At 43.5% G+C, this 25,627-nt stretch overlaps 1 protein-coding gene and 2 pseudogenes across 1 annotated transcript in view; all 3 read right to left on the bottom strand.

Annotated features, from left to right (window-relative positions):
- The window catches only part of LOC139266579 (CUB and sushi domain-containing protein 1-like), a 3,131,815-nt gene that overhangs the window by 926,839 nt on the left and 2,179,349 nt on the right, over window positions 1-25,627 (bottom strand). The window contains exon 11 of the mRNA XM_070884173.1: window positions 3,987-4,090. Coding sequence (XP_070740274.1) covers window positions 3,987-4,090 — 104 coding nt within the window. The remainder of the gene's footprint in view (window positions 1-3,986; window positions 4,091-25,627) is intronic.
- LOC139267684 (U2 spliceosomal RNA) lies at window positions 4,839-5,017 on the bottom strand (annotated as a pseudogene).
- Window positions 14,312-14,550, bottom strand: LOC139267638 (U2 spliceosomal RNA; annotated as a pseudogene).

Below are 25,627 nucleotides of genomic sequence, written 5' to 3' on the forward strand. Positions count from 1 at the left end.
GTCACGAATGGTTCATCCTTCTCTTAAGAGCCTTTCTTTCTCACTGGAATATTTATTTGCTGAAAGTTATGAAATATCTCCTTAAATGTCTGTCACTGCTTATCTACCATCTTACCTTTAATCTATTTCCCCAGTCCACATCAGCCAACTCTTGTAATTTGTAATTGCCCTTATTTAAGTTCAGGACACTCGTTTGAAACTCAACTTTCTCACCCTCAAACTGAATTTGAAATTCTACCATGCTATGATCAATCTTCCCAAGAGGATCCTTTACTATGAGATCATTAATCAATCCTGTCTCATTACACATTACCTGCTCCCTTTTTGGTTCCTCAACATATTGTTCTAAGAAACCATCCCAAATTCACTCTATGAACTCTTGCTCAAGGCTACCTTTGCCAATTTGATTTGTCCAATTAATATGAAGATTAGAAACATAGAAACATAGAAACATAGAAAATAGGTGCAGGAGTAGGCCATTCGGCCCTTCGAGCCTGCACCGCCATTCAATGAGTTCATGGCTGAACATTCAACTTCAGTACCCCATTCCTGCTTTCTCGCCATACCCCTTGATCCCCCTAGCAGTAAGGACCTCATCTAACTCCTTTTTGAATATATTTAGTGAATTGGCCTCAACAACTTTCTGTGGTAGAGAATTCCACAGGTTCACCACTCTCTGGGTGAAGAAGTTCCTCCGCATCTCGGTCCTAAATGGCTTACCCCTTACCCTTAGACTGTGACCCCTGGTTCTGGACTTCCCCAACATTGGGAACATTCTTCCTGCATCTAACCTGTCTAACCCCGTCAGAATTTTATATGTTTCTATGAGGTCCCCTCTCATTCTTCTGAACTCCAGTGAATACAAGCCCAGTTGATCCAGTCTATCTTGATAGGTCAGTCCCGCCATCCCGGGAATCAGTCTGGTGAACCTTCGCTGCACTCCCTCAATAGCAAGAATGTCCTTCCTCAGGTTAGGAGACCAAAACTGTACACAATACTCCAGGTGTGGCCTCACCAATGCCCTGTACAACTGTAGCAACACCTCCCTGCCCCTGTACTCAAATCCCCTTGCTATGAAGGCCAACATGCCATTTGCTTTCTTAACCGCCTGCTGCACCTGCATGCCAACCTTCAATGACTGATGTACCATGACACCCAGGTCTCTTTGCACCTCCCCTTTTCCTAATCTGTCACCATTCAGATAATAGTCTGTCTCTCTGTTTTTACCATCAAAGTGGATAACCTCACATTTATCCACATTATACTTCATCTGCCATGCATTTGCCCACTCACCTAACCTATCCAAGTCGCTCTGCAGCCTCACAGCATCCTCCTCGCAGCTCACACTGCCACCCAACTTAGTGTCATCTGCAAATTTGGAGATACTACATTTAATCCCCTCATCTAAATCATTAATGTACAGTGTAAACAGCTGGGGCCCCAGCACAGAACCTTGCGGTACCCCACTAGTCACTGCCTGCCATTCTGAAAAGTACCCATTTACTCCTACTCTTTGCTTCCTGTCTGACAACCAGTTCTCAATCCATGTCAGTACACTACCCCCAATCCCATGTGCTCTAACTTTGCACATCAATCTCGAACGCCTTCTGAAAGTCCAAATATACCACATCAACTGGTTCTCCCTTATCCACTCTACTGGAAACATCCTCAAAAAATTCCAGAAGATTTGTCAAGCATGATTTCCCTTTCACAAATCCATGCTGACTTGGACCTATCATGTCACCTCTTTCCAAATGCACTGCTATGACATCCTTAATAATTGATTCCATCATTTTACCCACTACCGATGTCAGGCTGACCGGTCTATAATTCCCTCTTTTCTCTCTCCCTCCTTTTTTAAAAAGTGGGGTTACATTGGCTACCCTCCACTCCATAGGAACTGATCCAGAGTCAATGGAATGTTGGAAAATGACTGTCAACGCATCCACTATTCCCAAGGCCACCTCCTTAAGTACTCTGGGATGCAGTCCATCAGGCCCTGGGGATTTATCGGCCTTCAATCCCATCAATTTCCCCAACACAATTTCCCGGCTAATAAGGATTTCCCTCAGTTCCTCCTCCTTACTAGACCCCCCGACCCCTTTTATAACCGGAAGGTTGTTCGTGTCCTCCTTCGTGAATACCGTAAAATCGCCCTTGAATATTACCGTACCTTTCTTACAAGCTTCCATTATTTCTTGATTTATACTCTGTCCTAATGTGTAGTTACTGTTAGGGGGCCTATAGACTATGCCCACCAGAGGCTTCTTTCTCTTATTATTTCTTATTTCCACCCAAACTGATTTTATATCTTGTTCTTCTGAGCCAATATCATTTCTCACTATTGCACTGATCTTAATAACGGAGCTACCCCACCTCCTTTTCCTTTCTGCCTACCCTTCCGAAATGTCAAATACCCCTGGATATTCTGTGTCCAGCCTTGGTCACCTTGCAACCACATCTCAGTAATTGCTATCAGAGCATAACCATTTATTTCTGTTTGTAAGCAAATTTATATTTGTAAACAAAGAACCCATTAATCAAATACATTACAGTAATGGTTGAGTTGATTAAAGAGGTGGCTTATCATTTGGCCTGCATAGGTCCTTTCACCTGTGCTGAAGGCAGATGTCGAACTTTAAGCTGATGAGGAAACTATGAACAGTGAGGTGACAACTACTTGAAACCTGGTTGTGAAAACAAGTGCTCACCTATCCAGAGTTTGACGCTTACAGAGATTGGGTTTCAGAAAGGTAAATCGAAACTGCTGAAGCTCTGAACCTCCAACTTCTACAGTTACAGTTCGATCAGATACGCTACATATCCATGTTGTGGTTAGGAGGCTCATAGTTATAGAACCAAACATTTTCTGGTGAGTTGTGCTGCTTGTGAGGAGATTCTGCTATCAGCTGTCCTCCTAGCAAGGGCTCAAACCTGTGCTTGTCATCACCATGGCTACAAGAACAGGGCAGAGGCTGGTTCCTCTGCAACGATTGGCTCACACCGACATCCTTCACAGCCTTTCCACCATGTATGTGTGGTGGAATACTCACCACTTGCCTAAAAGGTGCAGCTGCAATAACAGTCAAGAAGATCGACACCATCCAGGACCAAGCAGTTTGCTTGATCGGTGCCCCTGTCTTTGGACTCAAATATACACCCCCTCCATCACCGGCGCAATATATACAATCTTCAAGCACTGTAGAATCTCATCTAGATAACTTTGACAACACTTCCCTTCCCTGCAAACTCTACCATCAAGAAGCATAAGAGCATTAATATTGTGGGAACTTGGATATATATCACCATTCTTTCATCAATGCTGGGTCATAATCCTGGAATTTCGTACCAAACACCATTGTTGGAGCACCATCTCCAAATGGAATGCAGTGGTTTAAGGAGAAAGCTCACCACCACTTTCTCAGGGCACCTAGGGATGGGGAATAAATGCAGCCTTTCCAACATCAGTATCAGCTGTGGCTCAGTGGGTAGCACACTCGCCTCTGAGTCAGAAGATTGTAGGTCCAAGTCCCACTCCAGGAACTTGAGCATAAAAATCTAGGCTGACACTCCAGTGCAGTGCTGAAGGAGTGCTGCTCTGTCAGAGGTGCCATTTTCCGGATGAGATGTTAAACCGAGGCCCTGTCTGCTCTCAAGATGTAAAAGATCCCATGGCACTTTTTCGAAGAAGAGCAGGGGAGTTATCCCCAGTGTCCTGGCCAACATTTATCCCTCAATCAACATAACAAAAACAAATTATCTGGTCATTATCACATCGCTGTTTGTGGGAGCTTGCTGTGTGTAAATTGGCAGCTGCGTTTCCTACATTACAACAATGACTACGCTCCAAAAGTACTTAATAGGCTATAAAGCACTTTGAGATGTCCGGTAGTCATGAAAGGCACTATATAAATGTAATTATTTCTTTTTTTTATCACTCACATCCAAAGAACAAATATTGAAAGGAGTTTATAGACAGTACTCACGCATACAAGACTGTCCTGGTATCTCCTACTTTTCCTCCGTCTCCTACAGTCAAGGTATCATAACCTCTTTCCAGGTCAAATTCTTCAAATTTAAGCTTAATGATCTGTAGATAAACAAAACAAAACTGAGTTCTCCCTGAAAAAAACAATTGCACCCTATCCTCCCCCAACAGGAAAAATATCAATCGATTGTTTTTCCACACTGCATTATCATTTTTCATTTCAAAAAACATTTTTTGAAGATATTTTTGACAATTAATTGTTAAGTAAAAATTATACAGATGTAAAGGGATCTTAAAGTCTACCCTTACTATTGCATAGATTGTAATATCTGTTATATCTTTGCTATGTTGTGGAATGAATGTACACTATGCAGCTTACAAAGATGTGCTGATTTCTTATATTTTTTGCAAGAAGTTAAATCATAGTTAACCACAGAATCCAAAAGAACAAGAGTCGCAGAGACTGCTATCTGCCCTGTACAATTAGTAGACATGATACACTAATGGACAGACCCCATTCTGACCAGCGCTGAGGTACAGCAACTGCAGTATCTGCTGGTATGTTACAGGGCAGGCACAGAGCTCCAACCTGCCAAAGGAGATTTGTCCATTTTATGAGAAAGCACCGGCATTGTTTCCCTTATCCCAATATTAAAAAGATTCCATACAAAGTTTTAAATGTATCTTGGCAGTCCAATAGAACACCCACAGACTTTTTAATGCAATTTGCACTGGGTTGGTGTTATTTTTTTTATTTTTTATTTTATGTCCAATTTCTTTCCAGATCAACTCTAACGCCAAAGATCACTTTGCGGCAATATATTTGATCTTAGGCCAAAAGGCCGAGAGGCGAAGTTGCACCGTTCCTGGAAACATTGCAATACCAGGTCGGTGCATGGAGTGGACGGGGCAAGCCCCTGATCCAGCTCCCTGTCCAAAAAACAATTTAATATCAGGTCCCCATAGGGGATATTAAACTGATAAGAACAGATACTACACTTGATCTTAGCCAAAAGGCCGAGTTGGTGTTATATTACACTTAGTGCAAACTTGAAGCCATGCATGGGTAGCTGTGGTCAGAATGGGGTCTGTTGATAACATGCTATATCTAACATCCAGACATTGCAGCTGGCAGCTCGCTGGCTCAGGCCGGCAGCTTGTTGGGGGAGGGGGGTCACACCGCTTGGCTTTAGTGTGTTTCGACATCAGATTGGGATCGGATCTGACACCTAAATTATCCTGCTACTTTTTGAAAATGATGCACACCCAAAACTGTTCCATACCAACAAAAAGGTGATAGTATAACTGCACCCATAATATCAGAGTGCAAAGCCATTCTTTATACAAACCACTGGTGTCCTATAGATGTGTCTTCTACAAATATGCTCCACTCGAGCCTTCCACAAAGGCTCAAATGGAGCATAATGCGGCATGGATTAGTTGGGCCGAATGGCATGTTTCTGTGCTGTATACCCTATATAATCCTATGTAAATACCATTTGCAGATTTTTAAAAAGAGCAATAGTCGACTTGAAAACATGCTGCTTTGTATTTACAGTAATGGGATAGCTTTCTATTAATCAAGCCGCTACTGAAGACGCAAACAATTAGCAGATGAATGTTTGGTAGGCATGAGTTTTGAAATTTGATTAAATTTGCATAGACCATAATAGAGTTTTAGATCTTCACGATTGATATGTCTCCTTGAAGGTAAACATCTGGTCAATTAGTTGGTTTGACTGCCTGAAGTTGAATTTTGAACGATTAGTAATAATGGGAAATCCCACCAAAGATAAAGATTAAAACCTTCACCCCAATACACTATTTGAATTTACACTAAATTCAATTGTAATAGCATTTAAACTACTCGAGCTGTTACATTTTAGATCATGCGACATTCACTTCTTCCGTCTGAACAATGTACAATTCTTCTTTTGGTTAAAACAAATATTGCCAAGTAGAGAGAAAATGCCAAGTAAAGAGAAATTACATTAAAGCTTTGTTCATTCATCCATACCTTTGAAACACTGTAAAATTATAATGCATTGTTTTAAATGTCCGGTGTTCTTCAATCAATTTGTTTAAGGCACAGTTTAAACCCTACTCCGGAATATTAATCCATTCTCTCAGTTCACAGTTCAACCCTGACGTGCTGGACTCCAAAGATTACATTCCCTCACACCCCTTCAAAGAAATAACACGGTGTCTCGTGGACCAGTTACTCATCTTAGTCTTTTAAATGAGTTTAGTGACTCAATATTAACTCAATTCAACATTTTGAAATAAATGTAATTAATCACTCTGCCATGAACCATTGTTGTGCAATAAAAGTAAGCCATCTTGTTCTATCTAGAAAATTGATGTAGCTTTGTTGCTGCCACCGGTGACCTACATATCTGCATTTGCAGCCAATTTTCAGAGTGCAGAGAATTGGAATTTGCTGGTTTAACTGGCTAAAAAGGTGGACAGGTCGCCAATTGGGTGTCAAATTTCAGCAATAAGTTCCAGCCTGAACTAATAATCTGGTGATATGTGTTCAAATCCCACCACGGCAGCTGGAAATTTGAATTCAGTTAATTAAATATATCTGGAATTAAAAAGCTAGCATCAGTAATGGTGACCATGTAACTACCGGATTGTCGTAAAAACTCATCTGATTCACTATTTGTCACTAGGGAAGGAGGAAATCTGCTGTCCTTACCCGGTCTGGCCTATATGTGACTCCAGACCCACAGCAATGTGGTTGCCTCTTAACTGCCTCCTGAAATGGCCCAGCAAGCCACTCAGTCAAGGGAAATTAAGGATGGGAAATAAATGCTGGCTTTGCCAGTGACACCCACATCCGGTTAATGTGAATTAAAAAAACACACCCCATATAAGCCCATTGTTTCTGTCTGGGACAGAATGGGATTGTTGCCAAACCTGGCAGCCAGCAGTTCACTTCTGCTTTGCAACGAGTTAAACCAGCAGATTCAAATTTCCTGCACGCAAGAGAGTCAACCCATCAACGTTCCAGTAACAAGCCTGCTCTGAATTAGGCAAAGGCAAATGTTTCAGACTGAATTGGGAAGCGGGGCATTGCACCCGAATAGCAGCATTGGGGATGTAGTTGCTCCCTCAAATTTAGTGTTTATGGATGACAGGAAAAGCTTCATTTTTGAGGAGCTCTCAACATCCGGTCGATATTTTCTATTTTTAACCTCGATGGATTAAGTCACCGGGTATAAACGTGAAGGGTGTAACTGCGAGATGAGTCAACTAAGTTAGGAAGGGGGAAAGAAAAACATTCAGGCTTTCTATTCCTGATGCAATGTCTAAGGGTCCTTGCTGGATGTGTATGGGACGGGTCTCAGCTGCGATGTAACTTGCAGTCAAAAAAGTGCCAAGACTCACACAAAAATATTAATCACTTGGGTGAGTTAGGGGAAAGTGCCCAGCAAGGATAATTGGAGGGATAAAAAAAATCATGGTTGCTCAATTATAAATTATAACCAACTGCAATATATTTCCCACAGCATTATTAACAATCAAAAATGCACAAGATTTGCACATTTCTTAAGTATAAAGTTAAATAAACATATACCATCTTTCAAAAGAATTTAAAAGATGTGTCAAGAATATAACAGCAGGTGTAATCACCCCTATATCTCTGATATTAGATATTCGATAGTAAAACGCAAAATGAAATTGAACAAACATGCAAATTTGGTATCCCAATATGTCACGGCTTGAATTCAATTCCAAAAGTGATCTATTGCAAGCTGTGCAACATGTTCATGTTTTATTTCTCTAAATTCTGCAGTGCTGACGAGTAAATTGTGTCTCAGCACACTACATAATTGTTCCAATAAGAAATAACATTACAGGCTGTATTATAAGCTGAATACCACATGTGTGCACCTGCTGCCAAGATTTTTCTGCCCTCACTCATAAAACATCTTTAGATTAAGAACCAATTGCTAATATATTCAACATATATTCAACTGTTAATATGCAAATATGGTGTCACCGTGTAATACATGAGATGGTATTGATAGTAATATATTGAGAGAAATTAAAGTTTGCAGCTGTCAAAGTCACTGATGTGGAGTTTCTCATCAGCAAATCTGCTTAGGAGTATTGTAATCTCAGTGGTGTTCTTTAATCAGATTTGCTGCTGCATGATCATAATCAGGAAACCGGCAACAAGCCAAGCCAATATTCACTTGACTTTTTCCTTTTCGTTACACTCCTGGAAAACTGTATCTTGATGGTATCTTGAAAATGAACCAAAATTAAAGACAGCCATCTTTTCTGTTGTGACCCACTGTATCCATCTTTTCAACAAATTCCAGGAACTAATTTCACAACATTGCACTTTTCTGATAGAACACTGAAAGACGTTGCATTTATATAGCACCCTACCGCATTTCTCATTATGTTCCAAAGTGCTTAACATCCAATCAATTACTTCTAATGTAACAGTGTGTTCCAAGATTAATCATGGTCTATTCTAAATGAGCTGATCTCAGTCAAAGTAGTGGTCAAGGTGTGACAGCAATGTTGTATGAGCGAAGGGAGAATGAGCTACCACACCGGTAAAGCTCGCCCATTGAGGTAATTATACTATGAGATAGAATAGCCACCAAGAATCAGTGCTTACACTACTCGCATTTAGGACAATGTAAAAAATGGATCAAAAATACTTTTCTCAGATGACTCAATGTGAAATGTATGGCTTCCTTTCATATTCAGCAAACTAGTCAGCAATTATACAAGATGAAATAGTATTGGACCATGCAAGACTCCTGTGTGAAAAGATCACTCAGCTGCTATCATCCAAAAAAAAAGTTGGTATCAGTAAAAGTGACCATAAAGCTGCTGGACTGCCGTAAATATCCAGCTGGTTCATTATTATCCTTCAGGGAAAGACACTGACCGTCTTTACTGCGTCGGGCCTATACGTGACTGCAGCTCCACACCAATATGGTTGACTCCAGACTGCCCTCTGAAGTGATTTGGCAAGTCACTCAGTGTCAAACTGCTAAGATTACAGCAGCTCAAGAAGAAGGCTCACCAACACCAGCTCAAAGCAAATAGGGATGGGCAATAAATGCCCGAAACATCCACATTTCGAGAACAAATAAAAATGACAAGAAGGTACAGTGATGCAACAATGAAGTCTCGACATGGCAACTTCCACTGAAACTGCCTTGTTGACCTTGATTGCATGTGGTACTGATACTGAATTGAGCAGAACTTCAGCCAAATTTCAGTCTTGTTGCATTAGGGAATTGTATTTTTTCCAATTATGTAATAGTACCCTGTACCACAAAATAATTTGATTTATTGATGGTGCAGTTAAGAAGTAAAGCTGGAATTTTATATATCGGCATTACTGATATCATCCCATCTCTCCAGTAATAGATTATAAGACTCCAGAACTTTCAAATATATGAGATTAAACTATAACAAACATTTTTGTCATGAAAACAGTAAAAACATAAAAATTCTGGAAGCATTCAACAGGTCAGGCAGCACTTGTGGAGAGAACATTGGGTATGGACCTGTCACTTTTATAGTTTTATCCCCCTTTATGTTTAGCATTGGGGTGAGATTGTGCTGTGCAATTATCGTGCACAAATGCGTAAAACATTTGTATGAAGTTTCTCTGACCTCTGGTATGTTGAGGAAGCCATTATCCCATTAAAAGAGCAGACACAAGTTTTTCATTCAAATGCTTTGAACATATAATTTGTGCTTTAATAATGCTCAACTGCAGGTCCCAACACTAACACTATTCAAAAGTAGGACTCCCAAAACAGCATGGGGGAATTTTAACCTTAAAAATGGGTGAGTTTGGAGTGTGGGGGTAGTTAAATGGTTAAAAATGGGAATCCCTACCTCAACCCGCCACCAATCCGCCCACTTCCGGAGGGGTTAGTGGGGAACGGGGTGGGCAGCCAATCCACCGCCAGGAGGCAGGACAACAATTTAAATATTTTAATTAGCCTCGAAGCCTCTTTTACCTCCATTTTTTTTTTTAAATGTGTCTGTTCGGGTTTTTCACATTTCTTAAAACCCGGCATTTACAGCAAGGCGAGGACTGCTGCATCCAGGAGTTATGTGATTTTATATTAACCACCTGAATCTAGGGTCTCTGCCGAGCCCATTCCCTGCGATTGGAGACCACCCCCATGAGGCCTCCGATCACCTACCCCCTCGGCTTCCGATACCTCCACCAGGTCTCCCTCCCACCCCTTCTCCCGCGCCTCTGGCCTTCTCCGTTCGCCTCCCAGCACCGATCTTCTGCTAACCGCCCCCCCCCATATTACCATTACCCCTCTGGCATCCACCGGATCCCCAATGATCCTTTCACCTCCCCGATGTTTCTAGCACCGGGCCCATTGACTCTCACACCTGGTCCCCGATGTTCCTCGCACCCATCGATCCATAACATCCCCCTCCTGCCCGTGCTCCTCCGGCCGACTCTGGCTCCCACACCATCCCTCCATCCTTCCTTTGTGCAGCCTAGTGCTGCAGGCCCACCTGCCCACAGCCAGCCTGCCTCTCAATCTGGCTGGCTGCAGGCGGGAAACTCAGGCCTCGCATGCAAATCAGGGAAAACCAACCTCCAGGGTTTCCAGACCACCTCGGAGCCTCCCTGCCCCTCCAATGCCCCTTTACCATGAAAATCCAGCCCCATGAGTTCTAAAGGCCTCTTTGCTGCTGAAATCTTTAACAAAATGATGTGGGACATTTAAAGTAACCATAGCCTCTATTAGTTTTAGTAACAGCAGGATTAGAAATTCTCCTAAAAATACAGGGTTTGTAGTATACCTGACAGCATGTTCAAAAAGAAGATTTGCCTCAAATAATTGATGCCCGCAATAGAAAGTATAAATAAATACTTGAAAAGTAAGATGAGAATTTTTGCCTTTAGGACATTACTTCGCTAATACTAGTTTAATCCACATCAATAAGTTCAATTTTCCACCACTGCAAATAGATAAAATTCATGATGGCAATTCTTGCATAATACTGAACTTACGGCTAATGAAAGTAATAATATGATGGCAAAGGCTTTGTCAGTGCACAGTGAAGTGGCCCGAGACAACTTAACATACCTCAACAGAAATTGCTGGGTTAGGTGAAGAAAGGTGGGAGGAGCCACGTGTGGGGCATAAACACCGACATGGACCTGTTGGGCCGAATGGCCTGTTTCTGTGCTGTAAATACTAAGGGCTAGAAGTTCCATAAAATCCGCCACCGCCGGATTGCCATCCAAAAGATCGGTAAGATTATTAAATTAACACCGGCGAAAAATTGCACAAAAGAATGAAAAAATACCGTGAGAACAATGGGTCTTACACGCAGATTCCCGGTGGAAAAAGCAATCCTGGGCAAATTGGGCGGTTCTTAATCAAAATGGGCGTTAATTACTCACATGTAGACCGAGGTTGCGGGTTGTGCCTAGGGCGGGAGGGAAACACAAAAAATATTTTGTTCCATAAAACATAAAATAAAAAAAATCCGAAAACATTCTCAGGACTCTTTTCAATTTTTATTCGCTGTAAAAGAATTTAAAAATAATTATCAAAAACATTTTAACTTACCTTTCTTTGCAGGGTTACTTACCTACCGCCCAACTCCGGCTGCTTTCTGTGGGCGTTTTTTCGACCTCACCTACGGGTCACCGCTGAGCCCAAACTTGGGCGGCAGCAGTTTTTTCGGCAGGTGCACGCCGGCAGGCCACTCCTCAGCGGTATTTCGAAACTGCCGATGGACATCTTTGTGAAATGGAGTGGAAATTGTTGCTGGGTGATTTTCCGCCAAAAACGAGCAGTACCGCCGAGAAAACCGGTAGAAAAGGAATGGAAATTCTAGCCCGATGTATTACTTTGTAAAAAAAAAAAATTGTGTGACTATAAATAAAATTAGTCTTTTCCTGTCACAAGATTGATAAAAATCTGAAGCAGAGCAAGAACACAACTGTAATAGATTCTTCGACTCTCTATGGGGCCCAAATTGCTCCCGGACTAAAAGCAGGTGCACCGACCATTTTTGAAATTGTTTTCAGCACTTTATTTTTTTTGTCCTTCCGGGCGGTGTTGAGGGACGGAAGTTGTGTTGTAGCGGGGCGGATGTTTGGAGCTATCATCAGCCCGTCGCAGATGACGTCAGCGCAATGCCAATGCGTCACAACGTCCCTCCCTTTCAGTTAAAGGGGAGGGCCGCTGCGAACTCTACAGTTAGTTTAGTTTGGCCCACTGGGCGACCAGGAAGAGTTTTGGCCGGGCCAGCGGTCCCGGTGCTGGTCTGCCTGTTGGCGGCCCGGCCGAACCCGTGGCCACCATTGTCGGGCTGACCTCACAGTCAGCCCACAATTTAAATAAAATGATGAACGCGGGCAGAGCGCCCTCCCCTTTAAGGGCAGATGCGGGGGAAAGCTGTTGGGGGCACCGAGTGGCGGCCGATCCACTCCCGCGGGGCAATTTCCCGCGGGGGGGGATGGAAAGGGGCCGTCGGTGGTTGGTTGGTTGGTGCGTACCCGACGGGGCAGCAACACGCACGGCGAGGTGACGAGCACCACTGGGAATAAAATGGAGGGCAATTCCACAAATGTCAGTGACTCCACGCCGACAAGGCGGTGAGTCCTCACTGACCCGTGGCCACCTCTTTGAGGCGGTCACAGCTCTGAAAGAAAGTGGCAATTTTGGCCCCTGAGAATCAAAGCAGGTTTCTACCCCAAACATTCCATCCCAACACGCACATCCGAAATTAAGAAAGTTGGTTTGGTCTCCAAGTTTTCCGATTCTATGACTCAACAGGAAATATTTGCAGAAAATGTAAGGGGGGGGATTTTAGCTCCCTCTGCTCAGTGGAGACCAGGCAGTATACGATTTAAGATCAAAGAGGCCCGATAACAAACTTTTTGCACCCTATGGCTATCTTTAAAATCAAGTGGCTGAAACACCAGTTCGACTCCATTGTTAGCCTTCTGAATTCATGCTAATGGGAGTCCTATTGTCGAGAAAGGACCCCAAAACCATTTTTGTGGTCTACTGGACGAATATTCCGTCACGGATACTTCGCTCAGTAGCAGCTGTGAGACCAGAAACAAAGGCACTCCAAGGTCAGTAAAAAAACTTATTTTTGTGTGGCCAGGAGTAGCAGGAGTGCATCTCGGACCCTACAAAAATAGTGTGCTTTGCTGCCATCCTGAAACACACCCCCTTACCACCTTCCACGCTCCCGAAAATCTCCCGAGTTCCTCCCCGACGATTTACCTTATCATCGCCCAGGAGACACAGAGGCCACCCGATACTGCAGCTGCCCAAATCCGGCATGTTGCCTCTGGATGCCCATCTGGGGCAGGCAGATCACTGACTTCACTTAAATGAGGCCCAGCCGTTAAAATGGACAAGGTTTGGCGCTGCACGCTCCGGATAGTGCACCCGTGCATTTCACCGGCTGACTGCCCGGGAGCTAAAATTTTGTATTTTTACTATTTGGGGCTCGCGCAAACCAATTTGTTGACAAACATAAAAAATTGTTGTACAAATGGGAATGCGGAAGTTTTCTCTCAATGCACACAAAGTGTAGTGAACAGTTTTGAGCCAAGCACAGCAGGTTGGCAATTATCACCGGTTAACAGGCAGAGAATGAGGCTCTCGACTCTTAAAAGCTACATTGTTCTCTCGAATCTAAATTCGTCGAGTACAAATTTTAGAACTAGGATGGGCAAGACTGACCCAAAAGGCACATTATATCAATGCAGTGGTGAATGTCATTGTGCAAAAGAGATCATGGCTTGGAGGTGAGCAGTTACAAAATAATAGCAAATAAGAATTTATGTGGCGCCTTTCACAATTTCAGGATGTCCCAAAGCGCTTCACAGCCAAATGAAGTAGTTTTGAAGTGTAGTCACTGTTTTAATGTGGGGAAAAGCGGCTGCCAATTTGTGCGCAGCAAGCTCCCACAAACAGCGATGAGAAACATGACCAGATAATCTGTGTTAGTGATATTGATTGAGGGATAAATATTGGCCAGTACATTGGGAGAACTCTCGTGCTCTTCCTCCAATGGTGAAATGGGATCTTTGGATTTCCACCTGAGAGAGCAGATAGGGCCTCGGTTTAACGTCTCATCTGACTGTGTAGCACTCCCTCAGTACTGCACTGAAGTATCAGTTTGGATTATGTGCTCAGGTCTGGATTTTTTTTTTTTTTTTAATTTTTCGTTGCCAATCTTGCCAATTCTTTGTCAAATCACAAACGCCAGAGGTCACCTTGCACACATCAAGGATCACTCTGCGCCAATGCTCTTAGCCAAAAGGCCTAGAGCCACTGCACCGTTCCTGGAAGTACTGCAATACCAGGTTCGTGCCATGGAGGTGGATGGGTCAGGCCCCCCACACACCTCCGTGGAGGTGGATGGGTCAATCCACCCCACCCACCTCCTATTTCCAAAAAGCATAGGAGAACCACCTTCCTGATCCAGGGAGAACCACTTTGGGGTCATGGTTACTCCCCTGTCAGGTCAGTTATGCATGATCTTAGCCAAAAGGCCGAGATTGGGACTTGAACACATAACCTCTGATGCAGAGATGAGACTGCTACCACTGAGACAAAGCTGAAGCCTAATAGCATTACCCCACTCCACCCCTATACTGGCAGGAAGTCAGGAAATGATTCTACTAGGTTTAGAAGAAACCAAAGCAACATAGCAGTTTGCAAAGTTGGTGGAGTCCCTCCAAAAACTCACTCGGGTGGCTATCATTCACTGATGAGACTGGACAACAACCACTGAACAACTGTCAGAGCTATCACAGTAGAGCCAATCCGGTCCTCACTCCAGTTTCATTGGAATTTCTGTAATGTGTGTGGTTCTCATGGCATTTTATATTTAAATGAGTTGAAATCCAATTCATGCTTCAAATCTTTCTCAACAAATTCCTTAAAAATTGCAATTGATCTGCTTCAACTTTTCCCAATGGCAAAGCATTTTATACTTCAACAACTCCTGGTGTGAATAACTTTGCCTAATCTCTCTTAGCAACAGTTTTAAATTTTTGCTCTATTTATGGGGCTAAAATTCCGGCCTCGCCGGGTAAGTATGGAGTGTGTACGGACCCAGCGAGGCCTCGCAAAAGCCGGTTTTCGGGGCACAATGCGCAAGCGCCCAAAACCAGCTTTTACGATCTATCAAGATTTCTCTTGACAGATCCTCCACATCCCCGCAGCAAGGAAATTGGCACGGGCAAGGTTGGGCTATTTGCCTAGCGAATAACCTTGAAACTTTTACGCCTGGTAAAAGCAGGTGCATAGCCTACTTTTACCAGTGTAAGAGTTTTAAAACACATAAAAATAAAATTTACGCACTCATTTTTAGAGTGGGGGTCCTGTCCATTAAGGTAAGTTTATTTTGGGCCCTATTAAAAGACAAAAAAAGAAATCCCCAAAATATCTTTTTTTTAATAAAACATTTAATTTCAATGGTTCTGAAATTGTGAGGTGTTTTTTTTTGTTTGTTGTGTTATGTTGGGGTGTTTTGGGAGGTTTTACCATTGCTATCAATGAGAATATTGGACCGTGATTGGTTGTCCAGGCCCACGTGACTCCAGCTTCTCCATGCATACCTGGAAGATGCACGGGCAGACAACGCTTCCGACCGGAATCTAAGGCGCCTCTAGGTACTTTCGCAAAAAATTCTTGGGTCAGAGGCGGTCGTCCGAAGGAAGCTTCTGACCGAATTTCAGGGCCTGGTCTAGAAATTCGGGAGTGCCCATTCCCCAGCAGCCCCCCGACCCCAATGCGGGGTACTTATCCTGCGCACAAATGGTGGAATCTGAGGAGCCTGGATATACCTTGAGCCTCAAAACGTATTCCCATATGAACGGCATTGTGTAAAGAGGCCACAAAGGTATGTGAGGGCCTCAGGTGAGCCAGCTGGCAGAGGCCTGTGGGATCGGGGCCTGGATTGGGAATCTGAGGGCTGGGGATGGGGTGGTGGGGCGTAGTTTGGAGATCATGGCGCCTGGAGGTTGAGGCCAGGGTGGGCAGAAGGATTAAGGTGGGTGGGCCAACAAAAGCTGCGATCGGGAGGGGTTTTTAATGTTGGGTTAGGAACAGCACTCCTGCAGCATTGGTGCTAATTGAGATCAAAAGTAACCGAGTCTGCGATGTCAGATGCATCAAGGGAGCTGGGCATTTATTCTGGGAGCACCAGAGATATTCTAAATTCATACCAACACTGTATTTCATTGGTAAAGTGAAAGCAGACAAGCTCCACAGACTCTCCAGCACCAAAGGGACAAGTCTGGGCAATTCTTGCTAGACAGCCAATAAAATGTTACAAAGAAATAGCATGTCATAAAGATGATATCTTCTAATTTCCCTGTCCCTGATTATTTGACAGTTCCCTTGGTCAAAAGCATGTATTCTGCTGCTACTAACTGATAAATAAAACAAATGGTTATTTTTCTGTAATGACACAATTACTTATCTCCACACCAACATACTCAACTCGCAGGCAACATTCCCAGCAGATCTATCAAAAAAGCCTCTTATGCATTACTGCAGGGTATGAGTATTGGGGAGCACTGGAATCAGAACCTTTGATCGATCTCCTGAAATGTGCTCTGTTGTTTCAGACGAGTGAATTACCCAACCATCTCCAATGTGACCAGGATTAGTGGTGTCAATATATGCAGCCATGAACACAGAACACTATTCTGCATTGATACTTGAAGTAGATGTTGTATTTCTCATCCACCTGTCTACAAAATCATTTATAGTGTAAGGGAGTAAAATCATACATTGTTTTGCTTTCTTATGTTTCACAATCAAGCACTTGATTGAAATATTTAATTATAATTAAAACCACAATTCACCAATCAATCATCGCACCAATAGCCGAGATTATCAAAACCTGGTGAATTCCTGTGGAAGTCAAGGCAAAATGTAAGAGATTTTAAGAGAAAGTTGTTGAACATTTTGTGTTTCGTCTTCCTTTGCCTGTTTTGAGATAATATGAATCGGACAGCTTTGTGAAGTAAAAATAAATTGTGCAGGGACTGCAGTTGGTTTCGTATCACCTTGAAGCCTCGGCTCTGGGAAAGTCAATGAAATGCATACTTCATTAATACTTCCCAGCAGGGTCCACTCATGCTGGGACATCAAGAGCCTCAGATGTCTGCCCACAGAAACAAGAATATTCATTCATGAGGCAGCACTCAGCATTGTTGATCGGAATGCAAACATTTATTCAGTGATTCTAGGATTACTGGTGCATGGAGATGTGATTGTTTCCTACATTACGACACTTCAACAATATTTAATTGGCTGTAAAGTGCTTTGAGAAGACCTCAGATCATGAAAGGTGCTATATAAATGCAAGTTCCTTCCGACATGAATAGCTAACATAAGGAGAAACTAGTAAATGTAGATGAGGGAGGGAAATAATTAATAAATTGAAATTGTGGTTGAGATATATTTTATGGGGTGTTGCTTTCAATGTTCTTATTGACTTTTCAATATCTCATCATCAACTATATTCCTCTATAAATGCTTGGACACCTACAAGTATCATTGGTTGCCATTTTTCACCTGAATCTCACTCCTGAGACATGAGCACATAATCTAGGCTGACACTCCAGTGCAGTACTGAGGGAGTGCTCTATTCTCAGAAGTGCTGTCTTTCTGATGAGGCAAAAGCTGAGGCCCCATTTGCCCTCTCGGGTGGATGTAAAGGATCCCCTGGCATTATTCGAAGAAGAGCAGGAGAGTTCTTTCCGGTGTCCTGGCCAATATTCCTCCCTAAAACAACATTACTAAAACAATATCACAATGCTCTTTGTTTAACATTTGCTGTGCACAAATTGGCTGCCATGTTTCCTATATTACAACAGTGACTATATTTCAAAAAGTACTTATTTGGCTGTAAAACGCTTTGGGACGTCCTGAAGTCATGAAAAGCACTATATCAATGCAAGTTTTTTCTTTTTAATCCTTTCAGAAGGCTTTCGACAAGGTCCCACACAAGAGATTAATATGCAAAGTTAAAGCACATGGGATTGTGGGTAGTGTGCTGACATGGATTGAGAACTGGTTGGCAGACAGGAAGCAAAGAGTAGGAGTAAATGGGTACTTTTCAGAATGGCAGGCAGTGACTAGTGGGGTACCGCAAGGTTCTATGCTGGGGCCCCAGCTGTTTACATTGTACATTAATGACTTAGACGAGGTGATTAAATGTAGTATCTCCAAATTTGCGGATGACACTAAGTTGGGTGGCAGTGTGAGCTGCAAGGAGGATGCTATGAGGCTGCAGAGTGACTTGGATAGGTTAGGTAAGTGGGCAAATGCATGGCAGATGAAGTATAATGTTGATAAATGTGAGGTTATCCACTTTGATGGTAAAAACAGAGAGACAGACTATTATCTGAATGGTGACAGATTAGGAAAAGGGGAGGTGCAACGAGACCTGGGTGTCATGGTACATCAGTCATTGAAAGTTGGCATGCAGGTACAGCAGGCAGTTAAGAAAGCAAATGGCATGTTGGCCTTCATAGCGAGGGGATTTGAGTACAGGGGCAGGGAGGTGTTACTACAGTTGTACAGGGCCTTGGTGAGGCCACACCTGGAGTATTGTGTACAGTTTTGGTCTCCTAACCTGAGGAAGGACATTCTTGCTATTGAGGGAGTGCAGCGAAGGTTCACCAGACTGGTTCCTGGGATGGCGGGACTGACATATCAAGAAAGACTGGATCAACTGGGCTTGTATTCACTGGAGTTCAGAAAAATGAGAGGGGATCTCATAGAAACGTTTAAAATTCTGACGGGTTTAGACAGGTTAGATGCAGAAAGAATGTTCCCAATGTTGGGTAAGTCCAGAACCAGGGATCACAGTCTAAGGATAAGAGGTAAGCCATTTGGGACCGAGATGAGGAGAAACTTCTTCACCCAGAGAGTGGTAAACCTGTGGAATTCTCTACCACAGAAAGTTGTTGAGGCCAATTCACTAAATATATTCAAAAAGGAGTTAGATGTAGTCCTTACTACTCGGGGGATCAAGGGGTATGGTGAGAAAGCAGGAATGGGGTACTGAAGTTGTATGTTCAGCCATGAACTCATTGAATGGCGGTGCAGGCTCGAAGGGCCGAATGGCCTTCTCCTGCACCTATTTTCTATGTTTCTATGTTTAAATTGTATACACTCTAAGACAGGAGCAGTTGTGTCTTTGCCATTTTTCTCTGCTTGCACTATCTCTATATTGGGTTGATTGCACTGTATAAATATGTTCTACAAGTGCACTGGAACGTAACATCAGACATGCACAATAAATTCAAGGAAATACTTAAGACACAGCTAAAAATTATAATTATAGAAAAGGACAATAAGTACGGCATAAGAAATGCAGAAAATGGAGACTAAATTTAAGAAAAATTCCCAGGAGGAAGGCAAATTGAGATCACATTTTAAAATTACTGAAAAGGAACAGAAAATTAAGTGGAAAAAAAAATAGATGAGGCCAAAAAGAAAAGTTAAGAGAAAGAGATACTAACTACCGGAGGATCAGTGAGGGCAGAGAGAGTTATGGATTTGGAGAGGGTAGAAAGAGCAGGTCACTGAGACAGTTTGTGACATGCTGATATTACTTTGAAATTCTGCCGACAGATCTGTAAGAAAGTATTAGCAGAAAAAAAAGCCAGTTACTTCGAAGCAATATCGAATGATTTCTGTCATTTTATATTGATGGTGAGCTTTACAGAATGGTGTCAGATAGGTTTTCTATTTCAGGGAATGAAGTGCAGGTTTGGGATTCAATCGCAGGTTTGCAAAGTTACTGGAGCCTAATCTAACTGGGATCAGCTGTTCTGCTCTATATACTGCTCTATATATATTTTTTTAAAGTAGTAGTTCATAATTTAGAAGAATATAAGAAAAAAATCAGAATTGAGAAATCCAGTAGCATCTCCCTTCACTTTTGAGAATTCACTAAAACCGTCTTTTTCCACCTCCGTAACATTGCCCACCTACGACCCTGCCTCAGCTCTTCTGCTGCTGAAACCCACATTCATGCTTTTGTTACCTCTAGACTTGATTACTCCAACTTACTCCTGGCCAGCTTCACACATTCTACACTATGTAAACTTGTGGTCATCCAAAACTCTGCAGGCCGTGTACTAATTTGAACCAAGTCACAATCACCCATCACCCCTGTGCTTTCTGACCTACATTGGTTTCCCATTAAACAACACCTCGATTTAAAAATTTTCATCCTTGTTTACATCATTATCATAGGCTGTCCCTCAAAATTGAGGAAGACTTGCTTCCACTCTAAAAGTGAGTTCTTAGGTAACTGAGTCCAATGCGGAAAGGGTGGGTGGGAAGACTGGTTTACAAATCACTCCATTGCCTCACCCTTCCCGATCTCTGTAATCTTTTTCAACCTCATGACGCCACAAGATGTCTGCGCTCCTCAAATTCTGGGTCTCTTGAACATCCCTCATTATAACTGATCAATCATCGGTGGCTGTGCCTTCTGCTGCCTAAGCCCTCAGCTCTGGAACTTCCTCCCTGAACCTCTCCGCCTCTCTACCTCTCTTTCCTCCTTTAAGATGCTCCTTAAAATCTACCTCTTTAAACAAGCTTTTGGTCACGTGCCTTAATTTCTTCTTTTGTGGCTCGGTGCCAAATTTATCTGTTTGTCTTGTAACACTGTTGTGAAGCAGCTTGGGACATTTTACAACATTAAAGGCGCTATATAATAAAAGTTGTTGTTATTATTATTACTAGTTCTTTGGCACCAAAGAGTGAAATAAATAACCTCAAGAAGGTAATAGGAGCAAATAGGAAATATTGAGCCACTAATTTTCCTCATACGAACCTTCACTGTCTTTTGCAGCATCACACTCATATACACCTAAGGGTGGGAATTTGGTCATGCCTCTGTTGCGGTGTTAATTCAGGCAGAGTGGTAAATTTTGCACCTCAAATGGTTTGCGTCGGCTGCTGCAAAATTCATCAGCTGGGCCCGGAGTTTGGAGCGGAGCGCTAAGGGAGATGTTGCACACCTCTTTCAGGGCGCTAGGACGGCTGAGCAAGAGAAATCCCGAGCTAAACAGTTGACCTCGGAGTGACCTGAGAGAGGACACTCGGGTGGGGGGGGGTGGGGGGAGGGTGAAATCTGATAAAAAACCCATCAAAAACATTTCCAGTAAATAACTCGAACCAGCATAACATAAATCACAAAAATAAAAAAAAAACAATCACACTTACCTCAGGTCGACATTACTTTCCTCACTGCGGCCACTACAGCTTGTAACACCAGCTTCCACAGGCGTTCCCAGCAGGGCGTTCTACGCAGCGTAACAGGTCGGGTGCAATCCAAATATCGAGCTGGTGTTGCAACCAGGGGCGTTGCAAACTTACTCGCCACTTCCGGGCGGTACTGCTCTGCGCCCCTCAAAACCGGCACCGAATGTCCCGGCGGGGCACTGAAAGCTGGTCACCCGCCTCCATTGCTGCCCCTCCGGGCCGCTAACAGGGACGGCAGAAGACCGAAAATTCAGGCCCTAGTTCTATCAGCATTTTCTGAATAACATATAAGTGTATTTGACTGACAATGGTTTGAAAAAGAATTAATGAACACCCCACTAAATGTCAATGCAGTAAATCTACAATTCTTGTACATCAGCGCAATTATATTTTAATGATAACTTGCAATTAGCCTTACTTGAAGATGACATATAATTTCATTTTTGATTAGTAGTTGTTGTACAGGTCTAGTAATTTTCAAAACTATATGAAGAGTGTTGTCACAGACCCATTTAACAAGCTCAGAAGATTTGCACAGCACAGTAGAAATAAGGACAGTTGTCAAAATGGCTGAGGTCACAGATTTTCTGTGGGGAAGATGCTCTCTGCTGACTTATCAAAACCATCCTCTAGTAATTCAGACTTCTGCAGAACAGGAATGAACAATAGTTTTAAAGTGGCATTTAAAAGAATCAATGTTGGATGGATCAGGATGTTACTTCATAATATTGAGCCTACAACGATAGTGCATAAAATCAGAGTGGGAACAATAGAACTAGCTGACTGCAGATTATCGTTAGACGTTGTCTTGTTGGAAATGATCATTGCCTGGCACAGATGTTACTTGCCACTTATCCAAATCCACAAATCCAATCCAAGTCTGAATGTTGGCCAGGTTTTGCTGCATGCAGACATGGACTGCTTCATTATCTAAGGAGTTGCGAATGACACTGAACACTGTGCAGTCATCAGCGAACATCCTCACTTCTGACCTTATGATGGAGGGCAGGTCATTGATGAAGCAGCTGAAGATGGTTGGGCCTAGGACACTGCCCTGAGGAACTCCTGCAGCAATGTCCCAGGGCTGAGATGATTGACCTCCAACAATCACAACCATTTCTTCCTTTGTGCTATACATTACTCTCGACAGAGGAGAATTTTCCCCGGTTCCCATGGACTTCAATTTTACTTGGGCTCCACGATGCCACACTCGGTCAAAGGCAGTCACCTCTGGAATTCAGCTCTTTTGCCCATGTTTGGACAAATGCTATAATGAGGTCTGGAGCTGAGTAGTCCTCGTGGAACCCAATCTGAGCATCGGTGAGCAGGTTACTGGTGAGTAAGTGTCGCTTGATAGCACTGTCAACAAAAGCTTTGTAAAGGGTTAATAGCTTCACTGAATCAACAGTCACAAAGGCCAGACTTGTTAATGGCTTTACTTCCACGTCCATTATAAATTTGCTCGTTAGTTAATGCTTTCTGTCTGTAAAACACAAATATACGATCACCAAGGCCAGTCTTGTTGATGCCTTTACACACAGACCCAGGGGCCGAAATTCAGGGTCTCACAGAGACTCGTTACTGCCCAATTGCAGCGGCCATTCGTCAAAATTGAATGGACACCGCTTTGGGGTCAACTGACCGACCCGACTGAAGTTCAGGTCGGGGATTTTTCAGCCTGGACCCCATACCACTCGATTCTGATGACCGCCGAAAGCGAGTCATCAGTTAGTGTATCGCCATTTTTACATAAAAGAAAAATTACCAATTGATATTCAGCTGAACTTGGTGAGCCCCCACCGCGTGGTGCCCCTGACAGGTTTTTCTGCCGGTGCACCCTTTGAAGAAAGAGTGCGGCCCAGCAATGCAGTGGCCCTTAAAGGGGAGGGCCCACTGTTGCGGCCGCAAAGTAAAAATTTTTGACAGCCGAATTCCCGATTGGCCGGCAAAATATTGTCCCCCGGGTTCGGCCGGGCCACCAATGGGCAGCCTGGCACCCCCTCTCTCCCCTTTAACGGAGGGGAGAGAGCGTGGTGATGCACTAGCGCTGTGACATCACCACTACTCCACCGCTGATTGACAGCGGCGGAGTTCCTGTCCGACTGATTGTCAGACAGCCAGCCTGGCTTTAAATGTATGGCCCGCCCCCATTTCAAGTCATTGCCTGTGGGACTTTGAAAAAATGTCAAAGTCCTGCTTTTCTAACCGCATCAGCAGGGGTAAGTACGATTCTAAAATTCATAGCTGCGCCAGCTTTCTTGCACACCTGAATTTGAGCCCCACTATCTTTAAGGCCAGTCTTGTTAATTGTTGACTATTGTAATTGTATTCGCTAGTTAATGCATTGTGTCTGAATGACTATGGGCTAGAACCTCCACTTTTTTTGCCTGTTTAACACCCACTTAATGCCCATTTTACCACTGAAATTACGTATAACGGCCATATATTGCCCCTCTTGGCACAAAATGGAAACTGACGGGCATTTTTAGGAAACTTATCGTCGAGCTTTACTTTCCGCATGTGTTTAACGCCGAGAAAAAATATTACCGCCGTCCACTTTTTTTGGGCAGAATCAGCTGAATGGGTGAATTCAACGCCAATACCGCCCAGCTTTACTTTCTGCACGGAATTAATGCCGAGATTCAATATTTCACCACATCGCACACATTTCAGCCACAATATTGTTCACTCAAAAAACCGCCCACAAAAAGTGGAACTAACCGGAATGAATCACAGCCATGTTGTAGATCACATGTTACATCCTTTAAAAGGCTGCTGTGCTTCAATCCCGGCGGAGTTTGGATGTACTCTGCAGATCGTTGGAGTTGATGTGAACATTTCTAAAAACATCTTGACCACACTGTGACCGATTGGAATTGAAGAGGTGTGTCCGTCGGCACATTCCTTGTTTGTGACCAATCGGTGGAAAACAGAGAACTACTGCAATAGGGCCTGTCCTTTCTCACCTCTCTTGGTGACCAAATACATGCAGCAGACTCGACATCACCGAAGGAACGCTGCACTGCATTATGTGCACAATGTACGAAGTGACAGACAGATGAGGAGGACTAGACATTGCACCTCCCGCAAGTACAAGGAGAAGCATTCTTACTTCGACTTGCCCGACACCACCTCACTTCGGGGACTGCGCTTCCACAAAGAGGTTATCACTGAGGTATGCCAGCGGATAAGGGCAGATCTGCAGCCTGCCAGCACCATCAGTATTGCACTGTCCGCTGAGGTCAAAGTCACCGCAGCACTGTCATTCTATGCTTCGGATTCTTTTCGTGTGACAGCTGGAGACATTTGAGAACTTTCTCAGCATGCCACACATCACTACATTCGACAGTTCACTGAAGCCCTGAACACATGGAATCAGGACTTGATCAGCTTCCCTATGACCAGGGAGGCAGAGAGTGAGAGGGTTCTGAGATTCTCCAGAATTGCAAACTTCCCCAAGGTGCAGGGAGCAATTGACTGTATGCACATCGCGATGTGGGCACCTTTTCAGAATGCTGAGGTTTTCAGGAACCACAAGGGATTCCCATTCCCTGAATGTCCAGATGATTATCGACCACCAGCAAATTATACTGGCAGTGAGTGCTCAATTTCTGGGCAGCATTCATGATGCGCACATCCTGCGTGAGAGCACTGTATCTGACTTGTTTAACAATGAGCCACAAGGTCAATACATGATGGTTGGGTACAAAGGATATGGCCTTGCCACCTGGCTGATGACCCCACTGCATGACACCCAAATTGAGGCCGAGGGGCGATACAATGAGAGCCACAGAGCAACTCGCAATATCGTGGAGAAAACCATTGGAGTGCTGAAGCAGTACTTCAGATGGTTGGACTATTCAGGAGATGAGCTCCACCCTGAGCAGATAGCTCAATTCATGGTGGTGTGCTCCATGCTACACAACTTGGCTATCAGGAGAGGAGAAGAATTGCCTGATGAGTCTGACAGTCCACCTCACCAGAGAGAGGAAGAGAAGGACGAGGAGGCGGATGCTGACATCGGGCCAATCAGGCTGACGCTGAAGCCATGCCCCCACCCCTCTGTAGACCGCATGAAAGGGCCCATGGTGGCATGATAGCTGCAAGCGCCTTACGTCAGGAGCTCATCAATAGTCGCTTTGCCTGAAAGAACATTGGTGTTATTTACAAGGCTGACACACTGCTGGGTGTGCGAGTCATAGATCAATGGTGAGCATCACCTCAGTGACAGTTAAAGTTTAAGTTGATTGAAGTTAAGTGTGTTTATACCCTTTGATGTCAAAGAATCACTAGCGTGTAATAGTGCAGCTATCTGAGCCAATGTGCTGTAAGGTTTTGT

Source organism: Pristiophorus japonicus, chromosome 7, assembly GCF_044704955.1.
Source record: "Pristiophorus japonicus isolate sPriJap1 chromosome 7, sPriJap1.hap1, whole genome shotgun sequence".
NCBI lineage: Eukaryota > Metazoa > Chordata > Chondrichthyes > Pristiophoridae > Pristiophorus > Pristiophorus japonicus.